This window comes from Brachyhypopomus gauderio, chromosome 11 (assembly GCF_052324685.1).
Source record: "Brachyhypopomus gauderio isolate BG-103 chromosome 11, BGAUD_0.2, whole genome shotgun sequence".
Lineage (NCBI taxonomy): Eukaryota > Metazoa > Chordata > Actinopteri > Gymnotiformes > Hypopomidae > Brachyhypopomus > Brachyhypopomus gauderio.
In genome coordinates, this window is record NC_135221.1 from 16445824 (window position 1) to 16466055 (window position 20232).

Genomic DNA, 20232 nt, shown 5'->3' on the forward strand with positions numbered 1-20232 from the left:
TTCATAAACTCAACCTGTCACAAACAGAATTAGCACTGAATTTGAACAAGCGATGGAAGCGCTCTTGGTGCAAACTAGTTTGCATATCAATGTATTCAGTAGCATATGAAAATTATTGCCAACTGTCTTACAATAGATTTGTCCCTCTAATACACAGAATGTAAGGCTTTTTATGACAGCCTCCATCAAAACTAGTGTGGTTTCACAGCATGTATTGCTCAGTCATTACTCATTTACACAAGTGCTTACGAATTAGATGTCTTGCTTCAACCCTAGAAGGCCTTTAAATTATATGTTGACATTTTCATAAGTAGCGTCACAATTCAGCGTTTTAAGGAGCAAGAATTACATGTCTGAAATTATAACTGAATACATGCAATTATAATAGGCTATAGTAAGAACTTGAAATGTATTTCTCGTATTAATCGTTTAATGAGTGACAACTGCATAACACAGAGACATAATATTAGGCAGTTAGAAAAGAAGGCAGTAACATAAGTAACATCTCTCGCAGATGGAATTACATTTTGAGTAGACAGAATGGCATTTTTACTCGTTTCAATGTATAATTTTAGGGGGAAAACAGCTTTCCATAAACCTCTACATAGGAAACAGTCTGTCCTTGTCAGTTACATAGTCTAGCTAGAGTCTAGCATCATAATTATAATGGACAGGTGCACAGTTATCAAGACACCAGGCTGAATGAGCGTCTTTGAGTATGCTGAAGTTACATTATTTCATATTATTTCATACTTTTGCGCCAGATTAGGCCCATTCCCTTTTATAAAGCAAACCATGTGCATTGCTAAACCGTGGCGGCTGCACATGCAAATGTATAATGTGTTAAAAAAAAACAAAAACCCGATGTTTTATGACCATTTCAAAAGACCACCTCTGGGAGCCGCTATGTTATTTCGGAGTTAGCGCGATTCGCCTGCGCTTCGCTCTTTGTGCGGCACGTTGTTGGCGGGGCCTCCGCGCCTCCACTTCCTTTTATGCAGATTCTCATGGCAGAGCGGCAGCGGGGAAGAGTTGTTTCTCCTAACGTTACGCTGACCACACTGACCCGTCGCTGGCTAAACCTTTAGAGGCGCTTCGTTGGGTGAGCTGTTTTCACTCCGACTTTGTTGCTGTTTTAGCTCGCCGTGCTGTTTACACACACACGGACCTATTATGTCTGTGAGCACTGGGGAATATAACAAGCGAGCATCCACAAACTCTGCCTTTGCAGTTGTTGGTTGCTAGCCGTGTGGCTATGCTAACTAGCCGTGTGGCTATGCTAACTAGCCGTGTGGCTATGCTAGGCGGCTAATTGGTGAATGTGTAAAACTGCCACTCTTGCTGTACGGCTCGCCACCTAGTAAGCTAGCGTGGGCAAAGCGTTCAAACACTGGCTAGAAAACAAGGAAACACTTAATAAAGTATTGTGGGGAACACGAAACGCCACCGACACGGCGTTCCTTCGGTGCGTTCGGCCGTTTGCGCTTTTCTTTCAGAGTTTGTGCTCAATTTGAATCGCAGCTAACGTTAGCTAGCCAGCACAAGTACCTAGCAGCTAACGTTAGCTGCCGAGTTAGACGTCCAAGTTGCTAAGAAGTTTAGTAGAGGCCAGCGAGCTTGGAAAACTGCTCAACAATTTGGTTTTTTTTCTCTCTTTTCGACCGTGTTGCCGACAAAACTCACACTTGTCGAAACTACGTGCTGTTAAATGTGGAGGGGGTGGACGTGTAACGCCGGAACGAGCGAAATTCACGGGAGACCAAGTGTTTTTAGCTAAAGGTGTAGCGCGGCTGTCCCGGGCTGGCTCGCTTCCACACAACGGTGATGGGAACAGACGGCGTCGGTGCCGCGTACGGCCGCCGAGGGTTCAGCCGAGCTCCTCACTCCCAGCGTCCCGCTACTAATCTGTTAAAAACTTCACAACTCCGTTTTTTTTAAGTGGGCGGCGGTAGTCAGCTAGCGTCGGGTGGCCGGTTTTAAACGCGTCCTCACAAGTGTACCCGCCTCAAAGTGCCAAATGAGAGAGAAGTGTGAGGGGGGAAAACGGCGAGGAGACGTAGCTGTGATGGTGCCTAATGCGATTAGCCGCCGTAGCCACAGTGCGACTGCTGAGTGTTCGGGGAGTGTAACTGTTATCGTGGCGCTTCAAACGTCTCAAACTCAATATCGTCAAGTAGTGCCATGTCGGCTGCAAGGAGTAGTTTGGAGATGGACTTTTGCTCTCCTTTATTTCTTTATGTATGGCTCTAGGGTCATGTTCGGCGCCTTGTGGGTTTCCCCAGATAAATACCAACTTCTGTGTGTACTATATTTTAGAGCGGATAAAAAAATTGCACAATAACTAGTCGTGTAACAAGTATTAACAGGTTATTTTTTATTTTACACAGACTTCGTTTAAAGGAAGCTGACAACTGGTTACTGACTCCTGCCTCAGGTGAGACTGACAGCTGTGTCATGTCATGTATCCAGTTGTGAGATATTGTAAGAAAATCTATGATTACAAAAACCGAAAATCTGTAGTTTCTGCTGCTGCTTTTCAGATGATTTGACATTTATTTGTCTTCTGGTCTGTTATTGCAGATTGTGGGAAGATTTGACTGATTTCTCTCCTCGTGTGGACGAGACCAAATTCTGTTCTGTGCTCTTTTACATTCTCTTGTTGTGGCCTTAGCTGGTCTTTGTGAAGAACTGTCAGTCGATGGCTCTGATGGACAAACACAAAGTCAAGCGGCAGAGACTGGATCGCATCTGTGAAGGTAAGAATAACCTGTTGAACACCTGTTCAAATGTGCTTTAATTCAGAGATACAATGATGAGGCTAATTAAATAAGTGTTTAGATCAAATTGTTACATATTGAACAGGTAGTAAGCTTGTTAAAAATAATGCAGAGACGTACAGTCCCTACAATATGGACTTCTTGGCAAATTTATAAAACCATGGCTAGAAGTTTAGACACCTAGGTTATCATGATGTGGAATTTAATTTCAAATAGAATGAGAGATTTTAAGTTTTTTCCATGACTTGAGAAGTTTAAAGATACATGATTGGTGTGATGTTTACTTTCAGTTTGAAATGGAATTCAGTCTTGTTAACAAATTTCTTAAGAAAGTTCAAACAAACATAACTATGCAAAACATGTTTGTTGTGAATCGCAAGACTATATATTAGCAATATGACTGTGAAACAGGTAGAGATTTAGCAGATGATTACCATACAGAAATTAAATATTTTTGTTCCTCTGTAGTAAGTGTTATTTGTTCATTCCATATACTTCAAAAATAGAGATCTATTATTCCCCACAAACTCTGCCTTTGTGTCCAGGGCAGTGATATTTTGAAATGTACTTATTTTCCAGAACATTGTAGATGGATTGAGTGCTGAGTAAACTTTGAGGAACCTGTAGAACTTTATAATTTCTTAAACCTCTTCAGTAAATAAAAAAAAAAGTAGAATTTGGTGGGAATCCACTGACCACTCAAGCCGTTACTTTTGGATGGTGGACCCTTAGTGGACTGGAAAGAATGCACTGATCATCTATCCAGAATTTCCATCGTCCGTTGTCCCAGTGCCCTGAGCTCCTTGTACACGTTCCTCTGAAGAGAGAACATCCATTTTGAGAAGAGAGCTGCAGGTCAGAGTGAGAGGGAGATGTTTTAGATCCAGGTTATAAATACAGAAGTACAGCTGAAAAACGCGCACTATCCCATCAAAAAGGCAAAGTTTTAATTGGAAAACTTGGTCTCATGAAGTACATTGCTGAGGTTTTTGGCATCTAGAAACAAGTTGTGAAACTTGTTGGATGAACATGTTCTGTGCAAGTCACAGATCAGAGGATGTCAATAAGCTGTTTCCAGCTTCTTCATCCATCAAGATGGACTCTGCTTCTGGCATAATTCTTTCGACAAAATTGGAGTCACCTGTTACCTGATCGAGTGGCGTATCTTCGTTGACCGCTAATCCATGCGTGTCAAAGCTGTCCTACCTCATTATTGGAACAACTTGTCTTTTTCCATGGTCTTCTCAGAGTATTGCAGCAGCGATGAGTACAGCTTGATGGTCATTAGAGTTTTCAAAAAAGTAGCATTCCTAATGGGTCTTCAAAGTGGTTTGCAAGTTTCACTGCGTCTTTGACTTTGGATAATGGGACACTGAAGTGCACTACTACAGGTGGGTCTGGCCACAGTGACGCCTGTTCTCAGTGTGGAGAAACAGCACGAAGTGGCAGTGCGGGTGCACATCTGGAAGGTGTTGACGCCACTAGTGAACATTTGAATTGGGCCTTTCAGTTTGTCAGTACCTTTCAAGACTTCTTCCCTTAAGCTGTCTGAGGCAAAGGTCAAAGCCAGTGTCCTTGGATTACAGCTGAAGATCTCTGAGTACATGGACCCGAGAAGTAGAGAACTGTGTGGAGCTTGAGACACTCTGCTGAAGAACTGTGGGGGGGAAAATGGGCTGCAGGGTGTCCTTCAAAGTCCATATCTTTAATGCCAAATTCTTGACAAATTCAAGGAGAACATGAGAGCTTGGAGGAGAAAGGCGAGTGTTTCCATCAGGACATATATTGGATTTTGAGTGATGTTAACAAAGACAGTAATGAGAACATGATGGAAGACCAAATTTGGTGCCGGATTAGTCAGTAATTTGCAGTATAATTGTATATCTCAAACTGACAAATCTGTTGTCATTTTGGTTAAGCTTTTGTACAAATGCATGTTTTATACATGATGTTTTAAAAAAAACTGTTGTCGAGACAATGCAATCACCCTATTTTATTTATTTTCATTGAATGTTTATGGCAACAATCAGTGTCCGTATAATGGATGTATTGACACTATTAATTGTATTTATTTATTTGTTTTTTTTTTTTGTTTTTTTTTTTTACCATATCCCAAAACATTAGTATATGTACATGTGTTCTAAGAGGTTGGGCTCATGATGTAGTTTAATTTATTCAGGCTGCTGTTGACATACTGCTGAGTGTGAGATCAGATAGTTTGATTGCGTTTAGTGTGGGCTTGTGGGCAGGTAAAGCGCTAGACCGTAGGCCAGGCGCAGTGCTATTCTTTCTTATCTTTGCTCCTTCCTGTCAACCGCTGGGTGGGGTAGACAGCTGGCAGTCCTTAACGGGGCTCTTGCCCGGCACTGCTGAAGGCGGCAAGAACAATGTGGGCCTAAATGGGGTGCTTCAGTTATTTATGGCACACTCAGGATGGTATGTTCTAATAGTGGACTTGATTTCAGCTCTTATGAGTCCTGGAATCAAAGTCTTGCCCCACAATGTTACAGAAATCAGATTGGTTCTGGGTATGTTTTCAGCTGGGAAATGTGAGCGACATCATATACATCCAGTTGTCTCTATTGGTTTTACCTAGTGGTCATCATCTAACCCAGTTGATGATGGGCCGGGTTGTTTTATAGTGTTTAATACATTTATGCTAAAATTAACATTTATGGGAAATTGCTGCTTGAGAAAGGTGCATGTGATCAGCCCACAGGACCTGATACAAGTGCAGTTTCATATGCGTGCAGCTGTTATGTTATCAGGATGGGAAGATGAAGAATTGTTTTGTAAGATAAGAGAATGTTTTCTGTTCCAAGTCTGTGGTCTGTCATATTTCTATCCATGGAAAATGTAAATTGTAACCAAACACAATGAGTACCAGGCATTCCACCTGCAGTGTGTGATGATCCTATTAATCTAACAACTTAGTTATTCACAAATCTGTTGGTTATTTTACAGAAAACTGAAAATTAAGACCTTGAAATGACTGGCTTCATTTCTTAAATGTATTTCCTATCAAAATGCAGCTTCTGCATATTGTAATGTGGTAAGCAGTGAGTGTGAACACAGTAGGCTTTTGCACCAACCCATGCTGAGAACTGTTGGCCCTGTGCATAACCAAGGTTGCCCAGCATTAAAGGTTCATCTGGCATAAGCTACATGACTAGCATTCTTAGCTTGCTTGCAGGTAATATAGTTGGTGATATAGAAATACAGGTTTATAGCAAAGAAATGCTGTAGTAATAAAAGCCACATGTTAATCTAGTAGTCAGCAAAGCCCTAAACCATGCTTACATCCACCTTACACAGCAATTCCTCTTTCTTTTTTTTTTATACCTATGAAGGATCTGAAGAAGGGTCTGAAACATCTTGTTTCTCTGGAAACATTTTTCATAGCAATTTAGACTCTCTCTCTCTCTCTCTCTCTCTCTCTCTCTCACATATATATATATATATATATATATATATATTGTGTAATTCATATTTTCAAGATGGTAATGAACTACAGAAGGTTTCTAGAGAAACCACATGCATACAATAATTTTTTTTTATATTTGTGTGTCTAATACAAATGCATGAATAATGGTGGTTTCTGTGAAGGACTGGACACAGAATGGCTGTGAAGAGGACAAACTGCTGTCTCTTTAAAAAAAAAAAAAAAAACTACTACCCAAATGCCTCTAGCGCTCCTTGCATATGCTAATGAGGTTAGTGCTGGTTGGTCAGCATTCAATGCCAGTGCCTCTGATTGGAGCCGGCATGTGGGGGAGGAGCTGGGTGTGGATGACAGCTGGGAGCCTGCCAGGCAAAAACAGTCTGACACTGATTGTAAAGGGTGGACAGAGAGAGAGTGATAGAGAGCTGTAGAGGGAGAGGAGAGAGAGAGAGAGAAGACAGGCGTGCACGCTTCATGATGCAAGGTTAGGATGTGTGTGTTTGTGTACGTGTATTTTTGGTGGGCTGTGAAGAAAGGATCGAGGGTCGGTGGTAATGCGGGATGGGTGTGGTATCTCCAGTGGTCGTAATTTCCTTTCTGACACTGTGTGTGTGTGTGTGTCCTTGTGGTCTTGCTGAGTTGAGCAAGTGTGCGCTTGCGTGTGTATGTGTGTGTTTCTGGCAAGCAGGAGGTAGGGTGTGGTGCTGCTGTATTATCATCCCACCCAACCCCTCCCCCCGTCTGTGTGTGTGTGTGTGTGAGCCCGTGCGTGTGTGTGTGTGTGTGTGTGTGTGTGTGTGTGTGTCCTGTAGCAGCAGCAGGGTAAGAAAGCGAGGTGGAGGGGTGGGGAATGCAGAGAGAGGGAGACAAGGGGTTTTGGCGAGAGGGGGGTAGTGGGGAGGAGAGGCAGGCCTGAGCTATGAATGAATGGCATTGTTCGCGTGGCCATTCCTCCTCTGCGGCTCTCTCTCTTTCATAGACGCTGGCGCAGACTCAACACACGGCATCTGTGCTAGCGGCCGCCACGCAATATTCCCCGCGTGACCTCGCCGCAATAAGCTTTTGCATTGTGTACATGAGGACTTTACGATGAATGATTTAGCTGCGCTGACGGTTTTCCCCTCTCCGAGAATTTTGGGGACACGTAAAATGTTTGTTTTTTTTATTTTTTTTTTGTCTAAACTGAGACTAGCTGCATATATTCTTTCATAAAATATCTTGTGTCCCGTTTCATAATTGTGTGCATGTGCTGTGGAGTGAATGAATGGAGTTCACGAGCGTTTGTGTTATGGGCCTCACTGTGACGTGTGTTAGTGAGGGAAGTCGAGCTGAGTGTTCTTGGATAAACGCCTTTACAAAACGTCTAAAACGTTTCCTACTACACACCTGTCATTGGGGCAAATGATTTTGGAGGAGTGTTTTTGTGGGGGTTTTTTTTCATTATTGTTTTTTATTTTATCTTGTACGTGCGTGTTAATAGTTTTTTGTTAATTCGAGATTGAATTGCAAATTGGTTTATCTGTTTTTAATAAAATGTCTTTAGTAGTTAACTACATTTGCCAAAGCTTAAAGCATTTTCAGAGTACCATTTACAATTGTGCCATGTTCCAATCAGATTTATCACTGAGTTTTGGAGCATGTCCACCTTGAACATGGCCCATTATCTGCTCGCATTGTGTTTTTGACAAGTAGTTATTTCTGTATCTGGTTAAAAGTGATATTTGCTTTGTGGGAGGAAAAGTAACTCTAACTGTTGCATTGTGGGTACTTGACATAGACTCCTCTTTAATGGCGATGTGTAACTACTTATCATTTTTGCTAATGAAGATGAGAATGCGTCTCCCTCTGCTCCAGACCTCTAACCAGGCCCATGTGTGAATTGTCCAAGTTTGCAAGTTTCCTTACCTCAAACATTTAAAGGTCAATACACTTCACGAAGTTTTAGTTATCTGTTTAGAAACGGTCTAGTCCCTGCTAACCAAGATGAGCATTTTTTTAAAATTCCCCAGCAGATTTATGAATCAGTATGATCTGTTGAAGTCTCGGTGTCCCATCATGCTTTTGGAACGGGAGTGGCTAGACCATGGAACCCACCTGCACTCCCTCTTGCCGCAGCAAGGCCATTGTGTTTGAAAATAGCAAACTATGGTAAATATGTGTTTGAGGCATGAATTGAAAGCGGTTGTCTGGGCCTGAGGCTTCAAGTGAGTTGTGTTTCTAGACACACTACAGAATTTAGGTCATCATGAGTCATTTTAAGACCGCCTGTCCCCCCTCTCAGCACTTCCGCTGTTGCCCTCGTCACCCCACACCCCATCATTTCTCCTGTTCCCTCCATCCACCTCATCTTCTCGCCCCCCCCAACCCCTTTAGCTGAACAGCTGGTGGGGGGGAGGGCTTCGGTATGAACATGGGCCAGCAGTGGTGTGGTTCTCGGTGTACATGTCCATGTGTGAGTGTCAGTAGGTGGGCTTAGGGTGTGCTTTTGTTTGTCTTTTTACATTTCTTCTGTGGACTTGCAGTATATGGAGAATAATAGAAAATCTTAAGCAGGGCAGATTTGTTATTGCTCTTCTGTATGTTATGTACATTTCATCATGCCACAGCTAAAACACAGACGTGATTGTTTAGTTGTGTTTGCACGCACTGAAATACAATCATGGCGACGGCGCATTTCTTAAATGAATGGTTTTGTGGTTCTTTTTTTTTGCTCGTGTGTGCCATTTTGAAATGCAATCCAAACATAGGAATGAAATCCAGGCAGGTATCACATTTCACTGTCTCCACACAGTAAAGGTGACACACGAACACCATACCCTCCATGTTACAGGCCATGACTCCACCTAAAGGCCCAGACATTGAGTGCCAAAATGAAATGAAGTCAACCATCCAATCACAGCCTTGAGCTGTCTCATCATTGATCTGACTGATGTAGGAGACCAATCTAGTTTGATGGTATTAGAAAAGGTGGCGTTCACATAGTGTAAAGAAATAATCTATTGCAGAGTTGTAGCGTCGCTGAGAATTATATCTTCAGAGCGGTGCTGTAACATGGCATGAGACTGGTGGAAGTAATCTAAGGCCTAGAATAGTCTGTTGAAACAGTAAAGACCGTTCACAGCATTCATGTGCTGCTCAAACACGGTAATGTTACCATGCTATCGGTCAGACTATCGACTCTATTCTGAAAATTGTTCTGTCCCAGATTACCCTTTAGGTGGTTGAGTTCATTTAAGATGTAGACTTTTAGGAAATCAGTATGTGGTCAGTCTCAGAGGGGAAATGCATTGAATTGCATTTGAGTCACCTTTACAGATGGAGAGAGTGAAATGTAATAGCTACCTGGGGTTCATTCCTAGGTTTGGATTGTATTTCAAAATGGCACAGAAAAAGAAAGGCAATGATTATTTCATTGCATTCAAAACTATTAAGCAAAGCGATGTCCTCGATTTAATTGTGGCATGAAATGCTCTAATTATAGAAAGCCAAATGCAGTTTGCATTACAAAGTTATTGTATATGCATTAGGACCAGTGTTGGTCTTCCATAGGTGTGACCTGATAGTCTAATGGACGTGTCATGTGAATATACATTGGAAATATACATAAGAAATTTAAGCATGTTATTCTCTACAGGCGGTACCTAAAATGTATCCACGCTCAAACAATTAGAGGCATTTCACCTTATTGATTACTAATTATTAAAATGAAAGTCTTTAGAACTTTTAATTGTAGGATTTGCACTAGATTTGTACTAGAAATGTAACACTTGTTCTTTTAGATAGCGGAAAGTGCTACATTTATAAATAAGACTGCCTGATTATTTTATTTCAGTGAAGAGTTGTAGTAGTCCAGACCATGCCGTGTAAACGTGACCTGTGAGGTCGTCGTTTTTCATGCTTGCCCAAGATGTTTTCCGGCAGTGGTCCAAGTCCCGTGGGGGCGTTCCAGGGTCCAGTATCATATAATCCCCAGCTCTCACTGCGCCGAACTGTTTCTAATAAATAAATCACGGACCCAGTAATCAATATGGCTAGAACCATTAAAGCTTGACTTTACATGTTTGATTAAAGCTGGGATTCTTTCCAAACCCATTTGTAATTTCTGATTGTCAGCTTTTGCTGTCCCGCTCAAGTTTGCTTAGCCGGAGATTTACCTAAATATGGCATGCCGAAGCTAAGAATTTAGATTTTCTTATGGGTCACTGGTCTGACAAGCTGCCTGACATTCGGCTGACATTTTAAATGGTAGAGGTAAGCACTGACTAACTGGTGAAGCATGAAACTGGGTCCAGTAATTGCTAAATGTGATCAAGCCGGGTAGTTCCCAGCTAGTAAACGCTCTCCTGTGTTCATACATTTTGCAGTGAAAGTCTCTTCAGCTTGGCCGTCGCTTCTTCTCCCTTAGGCATTCGCCCCCCCATCCTCAACGGGCCCATGCACCCCCGGCCGCTGGTGGCCCTGCTGGACGGGCGAGACTGCACGGTGGAGATGCCAATCCTGAAGGACGTGGCCACCGTGGCCTTCTGCGACGCCCAGTCCACCCAGGAGATCCACGAGAAGGTACGTGAACAGAACGACGGCACGGTGTGTTCTTTCCACAGTACACCGAGGATCCTTTTGGCGGTTTTGCAGTGAAAGTGTCCTTCAATCTGGGTTCCAGGTTCTTAACGAGGCCGTAGCCGCGCTACTCTACCACACCATCACGCTCTCGCGAGACGACCTGGACAAGTTCAAAGGGCTCCGGGTGATTGTGAGAATCGGGAGTGGATACGATAACGTCGACGTTAAAGCCGCGGCAGAGCTCGGTCCGTGTCACATTAGAGTCTTTGAGCTAGTTATTTTGCTGCTATGGTCAATGGTCACAGTATCTGGATAAGACGCGTCACTTTTCTGTGATCCGATTCCTGTTATTGCTGCTTTTCTGATTGATAATAGTTAACCCAGTGAGTAAATCTTGAACGTTTCACACTCTGTCGAACTGTCTTTTGAACATGACAAAAATCCGGTTTGCGAGTCTTTTACGTTTGACGGTACCCCCGTCTTGTGTAAACAGGCATAGCTGTGTGTAACGTGCCTGCGGCGTCCGTGGAGGAGACGGCGGACACGGCCATGTGCCTGATTCTGAACCTGTACCGGCGGGTCACCTGGATGCACCAGGCCTTGCGCGAGGGCACACGAGCCTCCAGTGTGGAGCAGATCAGGGAGGTGGCTGGCGGTGCCGCCCGCATTCGGGGAGAGACCCTGGGCATCATCGGCCTCGGTGAGCGCCCGTCTGTTCTGCCCTATTGGAGATGCTGGAATCGGTCGAGAACGCCTGTTGCGCTGTTTCCTGACCTACTGAAGCTGTGTGTTTGTTTTTAGGAGATAATTTCAGAAGATTCAGATAATGGTTTTTTTTTTTTTTTTGTGTAACCCAGTTACAAATACAACTATCACTTGACTTGCTTTATGTGTTTCTTGTTTGTGCTTTTCACGTTCGTTCCTTTGGGTTTCTGCTCTTGGTCAATCGTGGGTTTGGATTGCAGCTTTGCATTAGCTGCAGTTGAAAGGGCAGATAAATGTTTTTTAATCGTAGAGAGAAATGATCAGGTCAGTGCAGCATGACGTCTGACACTGACCTTTTGTGTTGTAGGACGTGTGGGTCAGGCTGTTGCTTTGAGGGCGAAGGCCTTTGGTTTCGGAGTGATCTTCTACGACCCGTACCTTCCCGAGGGCGTGGAGAAGTCCCTGGGGCTCCAGCGCATGGCCACACTGCAGGACCTGCTCATCCACTCGGACTGTGTTTCCCTTCACTGCAGTTTAAACGAGCACAACCACCACCTTATCAACGACTTCACCATCAAACAGGTCAATAACACGCACACGTCAACACATCAACCAATCAAACAGGTCAATAACACGCACACGTCAACACGTCAACCAATCAATGACTCCCAGAGTCAGAGAGGTAAAATACACCACCTAGTCTTTCATCAGACTGATAACCCCCAAACCTAGTCACATTCTGAACATTATCACAAAGGTGCTATACAAGTGTACACACACACACATACACAAATATATTATATAACACTGATACTGGACCGTCATGTATTTGGTTATGATGATAAAGTGCACTAGTTCATTAACTAGTTACACTTAATACATTATCCGTTGAATTGCCAGCAATTAGCAAGTGCATACTTCACACTTTGCATGGCCCAGTAATTGTAGACTCACCATGAAATCACCCTCACGTTGACGTGGTCCACTGGTTGGTGGTGTACATCACCACGGTGACACCACCCTCACGTTGACGTGGTGTACATCACCACGGTGACACCACCCTCACGTTGACGTGCTCCACTGGTTGGTGGTGTACATCCACCACGGTGACACCACCCTCACGTTGACGTGTACATCCACCACGGTGACACCACCCTCACGTTGACGTGTACATCCACCACGGTTACACCACCCTCACGTTGACGTGCTCCACTGGTTGGTGGTGTACATCCACCACGGTTACACCACCCTCACGTTGACGTGCTCCACTGGTTGGTGGTGTACATCCACCACGGTGACACCACCCTCACGTTGACGTGCTCCACTGGTTGGTGGTGTACATCACCAGGGTTACACCACCCTCACGTTGACGTGCTCCACTGGTTGGTGTTCCAGATGCGACAGGGTGCGTTCCTGGTGAACACTGCGCGAGGGGGGCTGGTGGATGAGAAAGCCCTCGCTCAGGCTCTCAAAGAGGGCAGAATAAGGGGAGCAGCTCTGGACGTCCACGAGACAGAACCCTTCAGGTGTGTGTGTGTGTGTGTGTGTGTGTGACAGAACCCTGTGAGTGAGTGAGACAGATCAGGTGTGTGAGTGAGTGAGACAGAACCCGTCAGGTGTGTGTGTGAGCGAGAGAGAGACAGGGCCCTTCAGGTGAGTGTATGTGTGTGAGACAGAACCCTTCAGGTGTGTGAGTGTGAGAGAGAGAGAGAGAGACAGGGCCCTTCAGGTGAGTGTGTGTGAGTGAGAGAGAGAGAGACAGAACCCTTCAGGTGTGTGTGTGTGTGTGTGAGGGAGAGAGACAGGGCCCTTCAGGTGAGAGTGTGTGTGTGAGAGAGAGAGAGAGAGAGAGAGAGAGAGAGACAGGGCCCTTCAGGTGTGTGTGTGTGTGTGAGAGAGAGAGAGACAAAGCCCTGTGGGTGGGTTTTGTGTGTGTCTGTGTGAGACTGAGAGAGAACCCTTTGTGAGCCAGTGTGTATACAGAAGTAGGTGGCTGAGTATGTCTTCCTGTAATGGATAGATGGTGGGCTAGAAGGTCTTTTAGGTGAGCTTTAAGTGTGGGTGGATGAGAGAGGAAAATGGAACTCCTTACCTGAGGTGTGTGTGAGTGAGAGATCTGGAACCCTTTAGATAAGATCTGTGTGAGATATGGTGTGTAAGAGATAACGGAGAGTTTATCTTAACAGGGCTGCCGTGTGTTAACATACGCTCTGTGATTGCCATCATGTTTCTGTCACTCCCCGCCTCTCCAGTTTCAGCCAGGGTCCGCTGAAGGACGCCCCCAACCTGATCTGCACGCCCCACACGTCCTGGTACAGCGAGCAGGCCTCCATCGAGGCCCGGGAGGAGGCGGCACGGGAAGTCCGCAGGGCCATCACGGGTGAGCAGAGCTCCGTCACCCCAAGCCCTCTCCACACTTCTCGCGGTCCCAGTGCTCCCATCGGCTCACTCTCCGTTTTGTGCAGGTCGTATTCCAGATAGTCTGAAGAACTGTGTGAATAAGGAGTACCTGATGGCTGCTTCTCAGTGGCCGTCCATGGACGCAGCCACCGTGCACTCTGAACTTAATGGAGCCGGAGGCTACAGGTGAATGTAAAACTTACGATGAACGATTTAACGATTTAAAATATTCGCTTTCTTTATGCAGAAGGCTTGTGTGTGTGTGTGTGTGTGTGTGTGTGTGTGTGTGTGTGTGTGTGTGTGTGTGTGTGTGTGTGTGTGTGCTGTTTCCATTCCCTTCTCGTCTCGTTTTTATTTTTCTAAACTAATGCCGTAAACCCTAATGTTGAGATCATGTGCTCCATCTCAGGTTTCCTGCTGGTCTGATTGGTGTAGCTCCGGGTGGCCTGCCCGGGGCAGGAGTGGAGGGCATGGTGGCGGGCACTTTGCCCCTGGCCCATGCCATCGCCCCAGTCTCACACCCACCGCACACCCCCTCACCCGTGCAGCCTTCCAAGGCGGAGGCTGACAGAGACGTCCCTTCTGACCAATAGCGTCCCAACACATTCCGTCGACACCCCAGCGATACCCTTTCACGCTTTGTAGGGCTGAACCCATACCGACGCCCTGCTTCGATGTGACCCCGGGTCAACCCAGTTCAACAGAACACAAGTCTAAACCCAGAAGTGACCCGCTGAAAAACATTGTTTTTGTTTTTTCCCCCCCCTCCCTCGTCGTACCCTCTTCACACCCCACCCTCACTTGTGCAGTAAGCAATAACTCTTTCTCAAGGATTAAGTAATTGGGTTGATTTTTTTTTTTTTTTTTTTTTGACATCTAAAACCTTTTTTCCTTTTTTAAATTCTTCTCTGGATTAGTCGGAGTTTATTTGAGTAGTGTCTCTTCTACCTGACTTCTTTCTGTCCAGCTGTTTTAAAGTGTAGTGAAGCAAGCATGACCCTTTCTCCCAACCCCCACACCTCCATTTTGTGATCTTTCACTTCCTTCCTTTACCATAGTGTGGAACAGCAAAGCAAGGTCAAAAACGGTGGCTTACGTCTTTGGACTTTTTTTTAAAATTTCCTTCACGGTTCCAAGGGACAGCCAACATCAGCAACTTGTTCCCAAGCTCGACTAGAACGATGAATTCGAATGGGCTCTGTGATCCGCGCGTGGTTCTTGGTCACTCGGGCCACGGGGCAAAGCTCAAACTGTGGTTTTCCACTCTTCACACCTAGTGGGGCGTCCTAGAGGACTCCGTTTAGTCACCAGTGTGGAAGGCGGAGGCTCTCCTGGAACTTTTTAGGGATTTGTTCAGTCGTGTACTTCAGTCTGTCGAGTATGGACGGGTGACGTAGGTCTGCTGTAGGAGCCTCGTTTATGGGACGTTCTTTTGTGTACAACCATTTCATCGACTTCCATACCCACCGTGTCCAGTTTTCCACACCACCTGTTAAACCACATGAGTCGAACCTTCTGGTCTCAGCGTTGCTTTGAGTTTGGCGCCTTTCGGGCTTGTCCGATTTTTTAGATTTTATAGGACAGAGGTGATTATATATTATGGGAGTGTATCAAATCTGCTCTATTCATTTTGTTTGTGTGTAACTATGAACTTCGCCCTGGTCTTTGTGTTTATGATTCTCTTATAAAGACCTTTTGTTAGAAGATATACAGTAACATGTTTGTGTGATTGTCTACACTTAAACAGACTATCATTGCTTTCACTGTTAAATTTATGAATTTATGGGAAGGTAAGATATGTTTTCAGTCTACAGACTGTATTCACACACTTCAATATTACCGGTATGTCTTCACACTCTTTCTGTTTCTCTTCTTCTGTTCTGTTTAACCAAATGGTGGACATGCTTCTTTTTAAAATTTCTCTTACAGTAACACGCTGTAGTTTTTGATGAGGGGGGTGGGTTTGTGTGGTGTGCTTTTTTTTTGTTTGTTTCTCTCTCTCTCTCTCTCTCTCTCTCTCTCTGGTCTCTTGCTTGTTTTACATATATTCCTGTCCTCCATGCTGAATCTGATGTTGTGGACACCTCAGTATGCTTTACCCCCTTTGTTTTTCTCTGCTTTTTCACTCTCGCTCTCTCTATCCCTCTCTTCTCTCACACTCTATCTCTTGGTGTGTTTCCTGCCTGTGCCTCCGTGAGTGATTAGGCCTTGTACCGACGCACCCTGGGCCACCCTGCCTTTATCTCTTGGGGCCCTTCCCCATTGGTCCCGCTCTTCCCATGACATCACTGTGTAGAAGCCAGCCCCGCCCTAGCCTTGCCCTGCTAGGCACTCGAGTGAAGAGGAAACCCCTTGTGTGTTATACACTCGCACGCGCATACACAGATCCTTAAATGAAGCTGTTGCAGTAAAGGGTTTTGGAGAGATGCTTAAGGTGCAAGCTGGGGTTTTGGGTCTGCGCCCTCCCCCCCCCCCCCCCCCCCCCCCCCCCCCCCCCATAACCCACCTTGGTGAAAGACTCCCAAACTAGTCACAGGATCTTGCTCTGTAGTAACATGGAATTACCAGTAGATGTCAGTGATGCAATATTCCCCGAGTTCAGTCTCACGGCACATCATTTCACACACTGCAGTTCTTTCAGACAGACTCATTCCAGCTCGGCTGTGCTCAAGGCTTATGGAGAATGCCCAGGTTTTTGCAAAGGACAGCGTCTACCCGTTAGAAACATGACATTGGCCCCTGGTCACGCAGAGATGGGTGCAGAGTAGAGCTAGAGTAGACCACTCTGCCCTTAAGTAGTCGACTGACTTCCGAAGACCTAGAAGTGTGGGCCACACTGACTCTAACAGTCAGAACCCTCAGACTGAAGCCCATATTTTCTTCTGTAGGGCCTGTCCGTCTTAGCCTTTCTGGTTCTGTCCACCCTTCTTTTCCTATAATTGTTAAGGATATCTGATATCTTTTTCCAAGAAGTCAACCCAGCGTAAGGAGCACCGAAGCTTAGGATGAGAGTTTGGATCAAGCTAGTTCACAGGCAGACCAGTCACCTTCCAAATGGGGATGTCATCCCCAGGACAAGTATGTTAGCTCTGAATACTGTTCTGCGTCAAGGGAAAACCTTTGTAGTACCTCAGTAACAGATATTGAATGTATGCTTTACTGTTTCCTTGTTCTTGCTTTTTGCTTTGTACAGCTTTTTTTTAGATGGTAGTTTCCTATTTCTGAAGTGTGTTTGAGTGCTCATTTATTTTCAGTTATTTCAGTACATCTGATGAACCCTACCCAAAGCTGAATTCCCCTCATGCTGTTTCTTCTTTTTAATAAAACAAGGCATCCATTTGTTTGATTAGGTAGATTGGTGGCTTAATCTCTCTTGTTTAGAGCTTTACCCTTAATTTGATTTGTAATTAATGAGCACAAATCAACGTTGTTCATTTACTCTGTGGATGTATGTGTATTAGTGGATTGTATAATAATGGTGGGGTTTAGGGTCTGCTAAGCTAGGTAATTAGTGCATTTGGAAATAAACTCCCAATAGTATGATTTAAGAACATTGCATACTTCTAGGGCCATTCACCGTTAGCCTAAACATGGAATAAATTATTGTGTTAATTGAATGCTTTTTTTTTCTCTGCAAAAATCCAGTGTAGTTTAAGTACTAACATTTTTTTGTCAAGGGGACAAAATTGTAAGTAAAACTCCACTGGTGTCCCACACCTGAATGCCGTTGTTTAAATCCATGATTTTGATTTTCATGTCAACGTGCCCCTTGAATGAATATGATTCTCATGGAATAATGCATGTTATTCGCGTGAGGTAGAAATAAGATGCAATATTGCAATGTAGGATGCGTTTTTGGATAATTTGGTGTGCCCTTGGTTATCCGAACCCTATTTCCCCGTTTGCCGCATTTCGATGTTTGGTTTCTGGTGTGGTAGTTCTCCTGGACTAAATTGACACCCCTTTATACCCATATTCAAAAATTCTAGCTTATCTGTTTTTGTCCTTTAATATATAATATATTTTTGAATGCTGTCACATTTTTGGATTTTCGAGCATAACTGTGGGATTTCTTTTACCATCCTTTTCATCAGGCTTTGGCGTCAGCTGTGCACTGTACATTTACATTTTTGTGTATAATTTTAGTTTGTATCATTCAGTGTTCTACATGTTGTATGGAAACATTTCAAAAATATCTCTTTCCTGTGTTCTCCCCGTCAATCACCTTGCTTGTTGGATAAGTTTTTAGCAGCGAGTCTAATGGGTTTTTCTCCAGGATTTCACTTGCATGTCATCATTTAGCCCCTGACTGCCTTAAAGATGTAGACTTTTACGGGCTTGGTGCAGGCCTCTTTTGGCCAACCCCTGCAGTACGCATACGAGAGAGAGAGACGGAGAGAGGGAGAGAGAGGGGAAGTTTTCTTTAGCCATTCTCTGCTAAAAGGTCATAGCTGTGTGTGCTGTATGCATATGTCCAACTGGTTTTTGCCTGGAGGAGTGAGTTGAGCGCCGGTGGGGCGCTCTTAAAGCCCCTGAAGTGGGGTGCAGCTATCGCCATGTCTAGTTCATGAAGGGAGATATAGCATAGAAGAAAAAGTGTACGTCTGGAGCAGTCACTTTCTCTCTCAGGGTTCAAATGCACACATATCCTCCAGGAGTCCATGGGTCACTCAACTCCAAAACCTCAGAATGAAGGTCCAGAACTCCACAAGGTTCTCGTTCAGTCCGCTCTGTCCACAGTGAGGCCAGCGTCTAGGATGTCTTTCTACTCTCTGTCTTTTCTTCTGTGTTTTTTTTTTTTTTTTTTTTTTGGCATATTTGTCGCACTGACATCTAACAATGAAAGAATGAATGTTTTAATTGAACTGTGTGTAATGTTGAAATTGGGAAATGTATTTTTACAACATGTGAACTTTTTATTCCTTTCTTTCACCACCTTCTGTTTTTGTTGTGAGTTGATTCTTTTCCCCATCACTAGACTGCAAAAACAACAAAAAGAAAAAAAAACTCCAATAACTAGGCTCTTAAGCTTTACTTTTTGTTTTGTTTACTTTTTTATTAGAAAACAATCATGTTTGTGATGGTAACCTCTGATGGTAAATTCCACAAGGTATTTTAATAAAATCCTAAAGATTAACCCCTTGTTCACTGTCTTTGTGCTAAAAGAAATCTTCACCAACCCCCCCCCCCCCCCCCCCCCCCCCCCCCCCCCATTTTCTGGCCGTTGCAGTGCTCGGACTACAGAAGTGATTTTAAACATGACATTAAGATTAAGGATGAATGCTGCTTAAGCTGATGTGGATGGACTGTGGTGCTTGAACGCCATGAAGCACGGCATGCTGGGAGCCCCCACTGATTGTGTTTATGGTGCCCCTGGCAAAGCTTGGCAGTTGTGATTGTTATCGGCTTTATGAGTGTATGCATACCCAACCTCGCCTGCCAGCTAAAAATCAGTACCATATGGGCCTTTATGAGAGTTCTGTCCTGTAGCTTAGCTCTTCGCTTTTTGACCCACATCGGGTCAAACACCGAATGCTGTATTTCCCAGCAAACCATTAAAAAAAGTTTAATCTTGGCCGTGTGAAGTTCACCAAGCTGCTGTGGTATCCTCGAGACGGTTGTTTTAGTGACATTTTTTCCAGCTGCTTATGCTGATTTTGATCTAAAGACAAAATATAACTACTATACTAGTTTTAGTCCTATCAGCTAGTGGAACTTTTAGAGAAATGCGGTTCCCAAACATCCTTTGGGATTGTGAAGATTTCCAGAGCTTGTTTGCCCTGACTCAGTCCTTTTTTTACAATAGGTACCTGGCAGCAGCTTAGTGTGTTAAACACAGGCTGCTTTGAGTATGTATTTTAGGTTAGGGTTGTTTATAACATGTCTGTTACAGCTGAGCAAAATTGACTTGTGTTGCTGACTGTGTATTTATTTTTAAAGCAATTGTAAAATATCTGCTTTAACTCCCTTTTAAAATGTTTTTGTCATTCATTAAGATCGGGGAAACCATCACACGCTACTGTCTGTTATCTGCAGGAATGTTTTTTGCAATACTTTTCTTGTAACACAGCTCTACAATGATGCCGTTTTCTATTTTGTACATGTAGTATCTTTAGGTGATATTGAACTTTGAACTCTTTCCTGGGTAGAATCGTACTGAGGAGAATGTCAGATGCTATACTGCAGTGATCAAAAGGCCACCGGTACATGGGGCCCGCGCTCAAGAGTTTTGCCATTGGAGGTGATCACTGACTGGACCTTCTCCGACGTGACCTGGAGAAAGAGCAGGTGCTTCTCCAGCTCCACAGATGTTAAGCAGATTTCTAATAGCTGCTCTATATTCTGAAT

General features: G+C 44.2%; 1 protein-coding gene across 3 annotated transcripts; it reads left to right on the top strand.

Moving 5' to 3' along the window:
- The first annotated feature begins 942 nt into the window (after positions 1-942).
- On the top strand, positions 943-15592 carry ctbp1l (C-terminal binding protein 1-like). 3 transcript variants are annotated; one of them, XM_077022413.1, is made up of 11 exons: positions 943-1102; positions 2388-2434; positions 2581-2756; positions 10625-10779; positions 10880-11024; positions 11273-11479; positions 11852-12066; positions 12880-13010; positions 13737-13864; positions 13950-14070; positions 14294-15592. In XM_077022413.1, exons 3-11 carry the CDS (start codon positions 2699-2701, stop codon positions 14475-14477), a joined length of 1344 nt encoding a protein of 447 aa, XP_076878528.1. In that variant the 5' UTR covers positions 943-1102; positions 2388-2434; positions 2581-2698; the 3' UTR covers positions 14478-15592. The 3 variants fall into 3 exon arrangements, with proteins under 3 accessions (XP_076878528.1, XP_076878529.1, XP_076878530.1); XM_077022414.1 differs by lacking the exon at positions 943-1102 and adding an exon at positions 1336-1465; XM_077022415.1 differs by lacking the exons at positions 943-1102; positions 2388-2434; positions 2581-2756 and adding an exon at positions 6584-6703.
- The last annotated feature ends 4640 nt before the right edge of the window (positions 15593-20232 follow it).

What these genes read in the sequence shown, in the direction of transcription:
- ctbp1l (XM_077022413.1), top strand. Translation starts at nt 2,699, where the DNA reads ATGGCTCTGATGGACAAACACAAAGTCAAGCGGCAGAGACTGGATCGC. An exon ending in TAAAGCCGCGGCAGAGCTCG is followed by an intron (nt 11,025 to 11,272) that starts GTCCGTGTCACA and finishes TTGTGTAAACAG; the next exon opens with GCATAGCTGTGTGTAACGTG. An exon ending in AATGGAGCCGGAGGCTACAG is followed by an intron (nt 14,071 to 14,293) that starts GTGAATGTAAAA and finishes GCTCCATCTCAG; the next exon opens with GTTTCCTGCTGGTCTGATTG.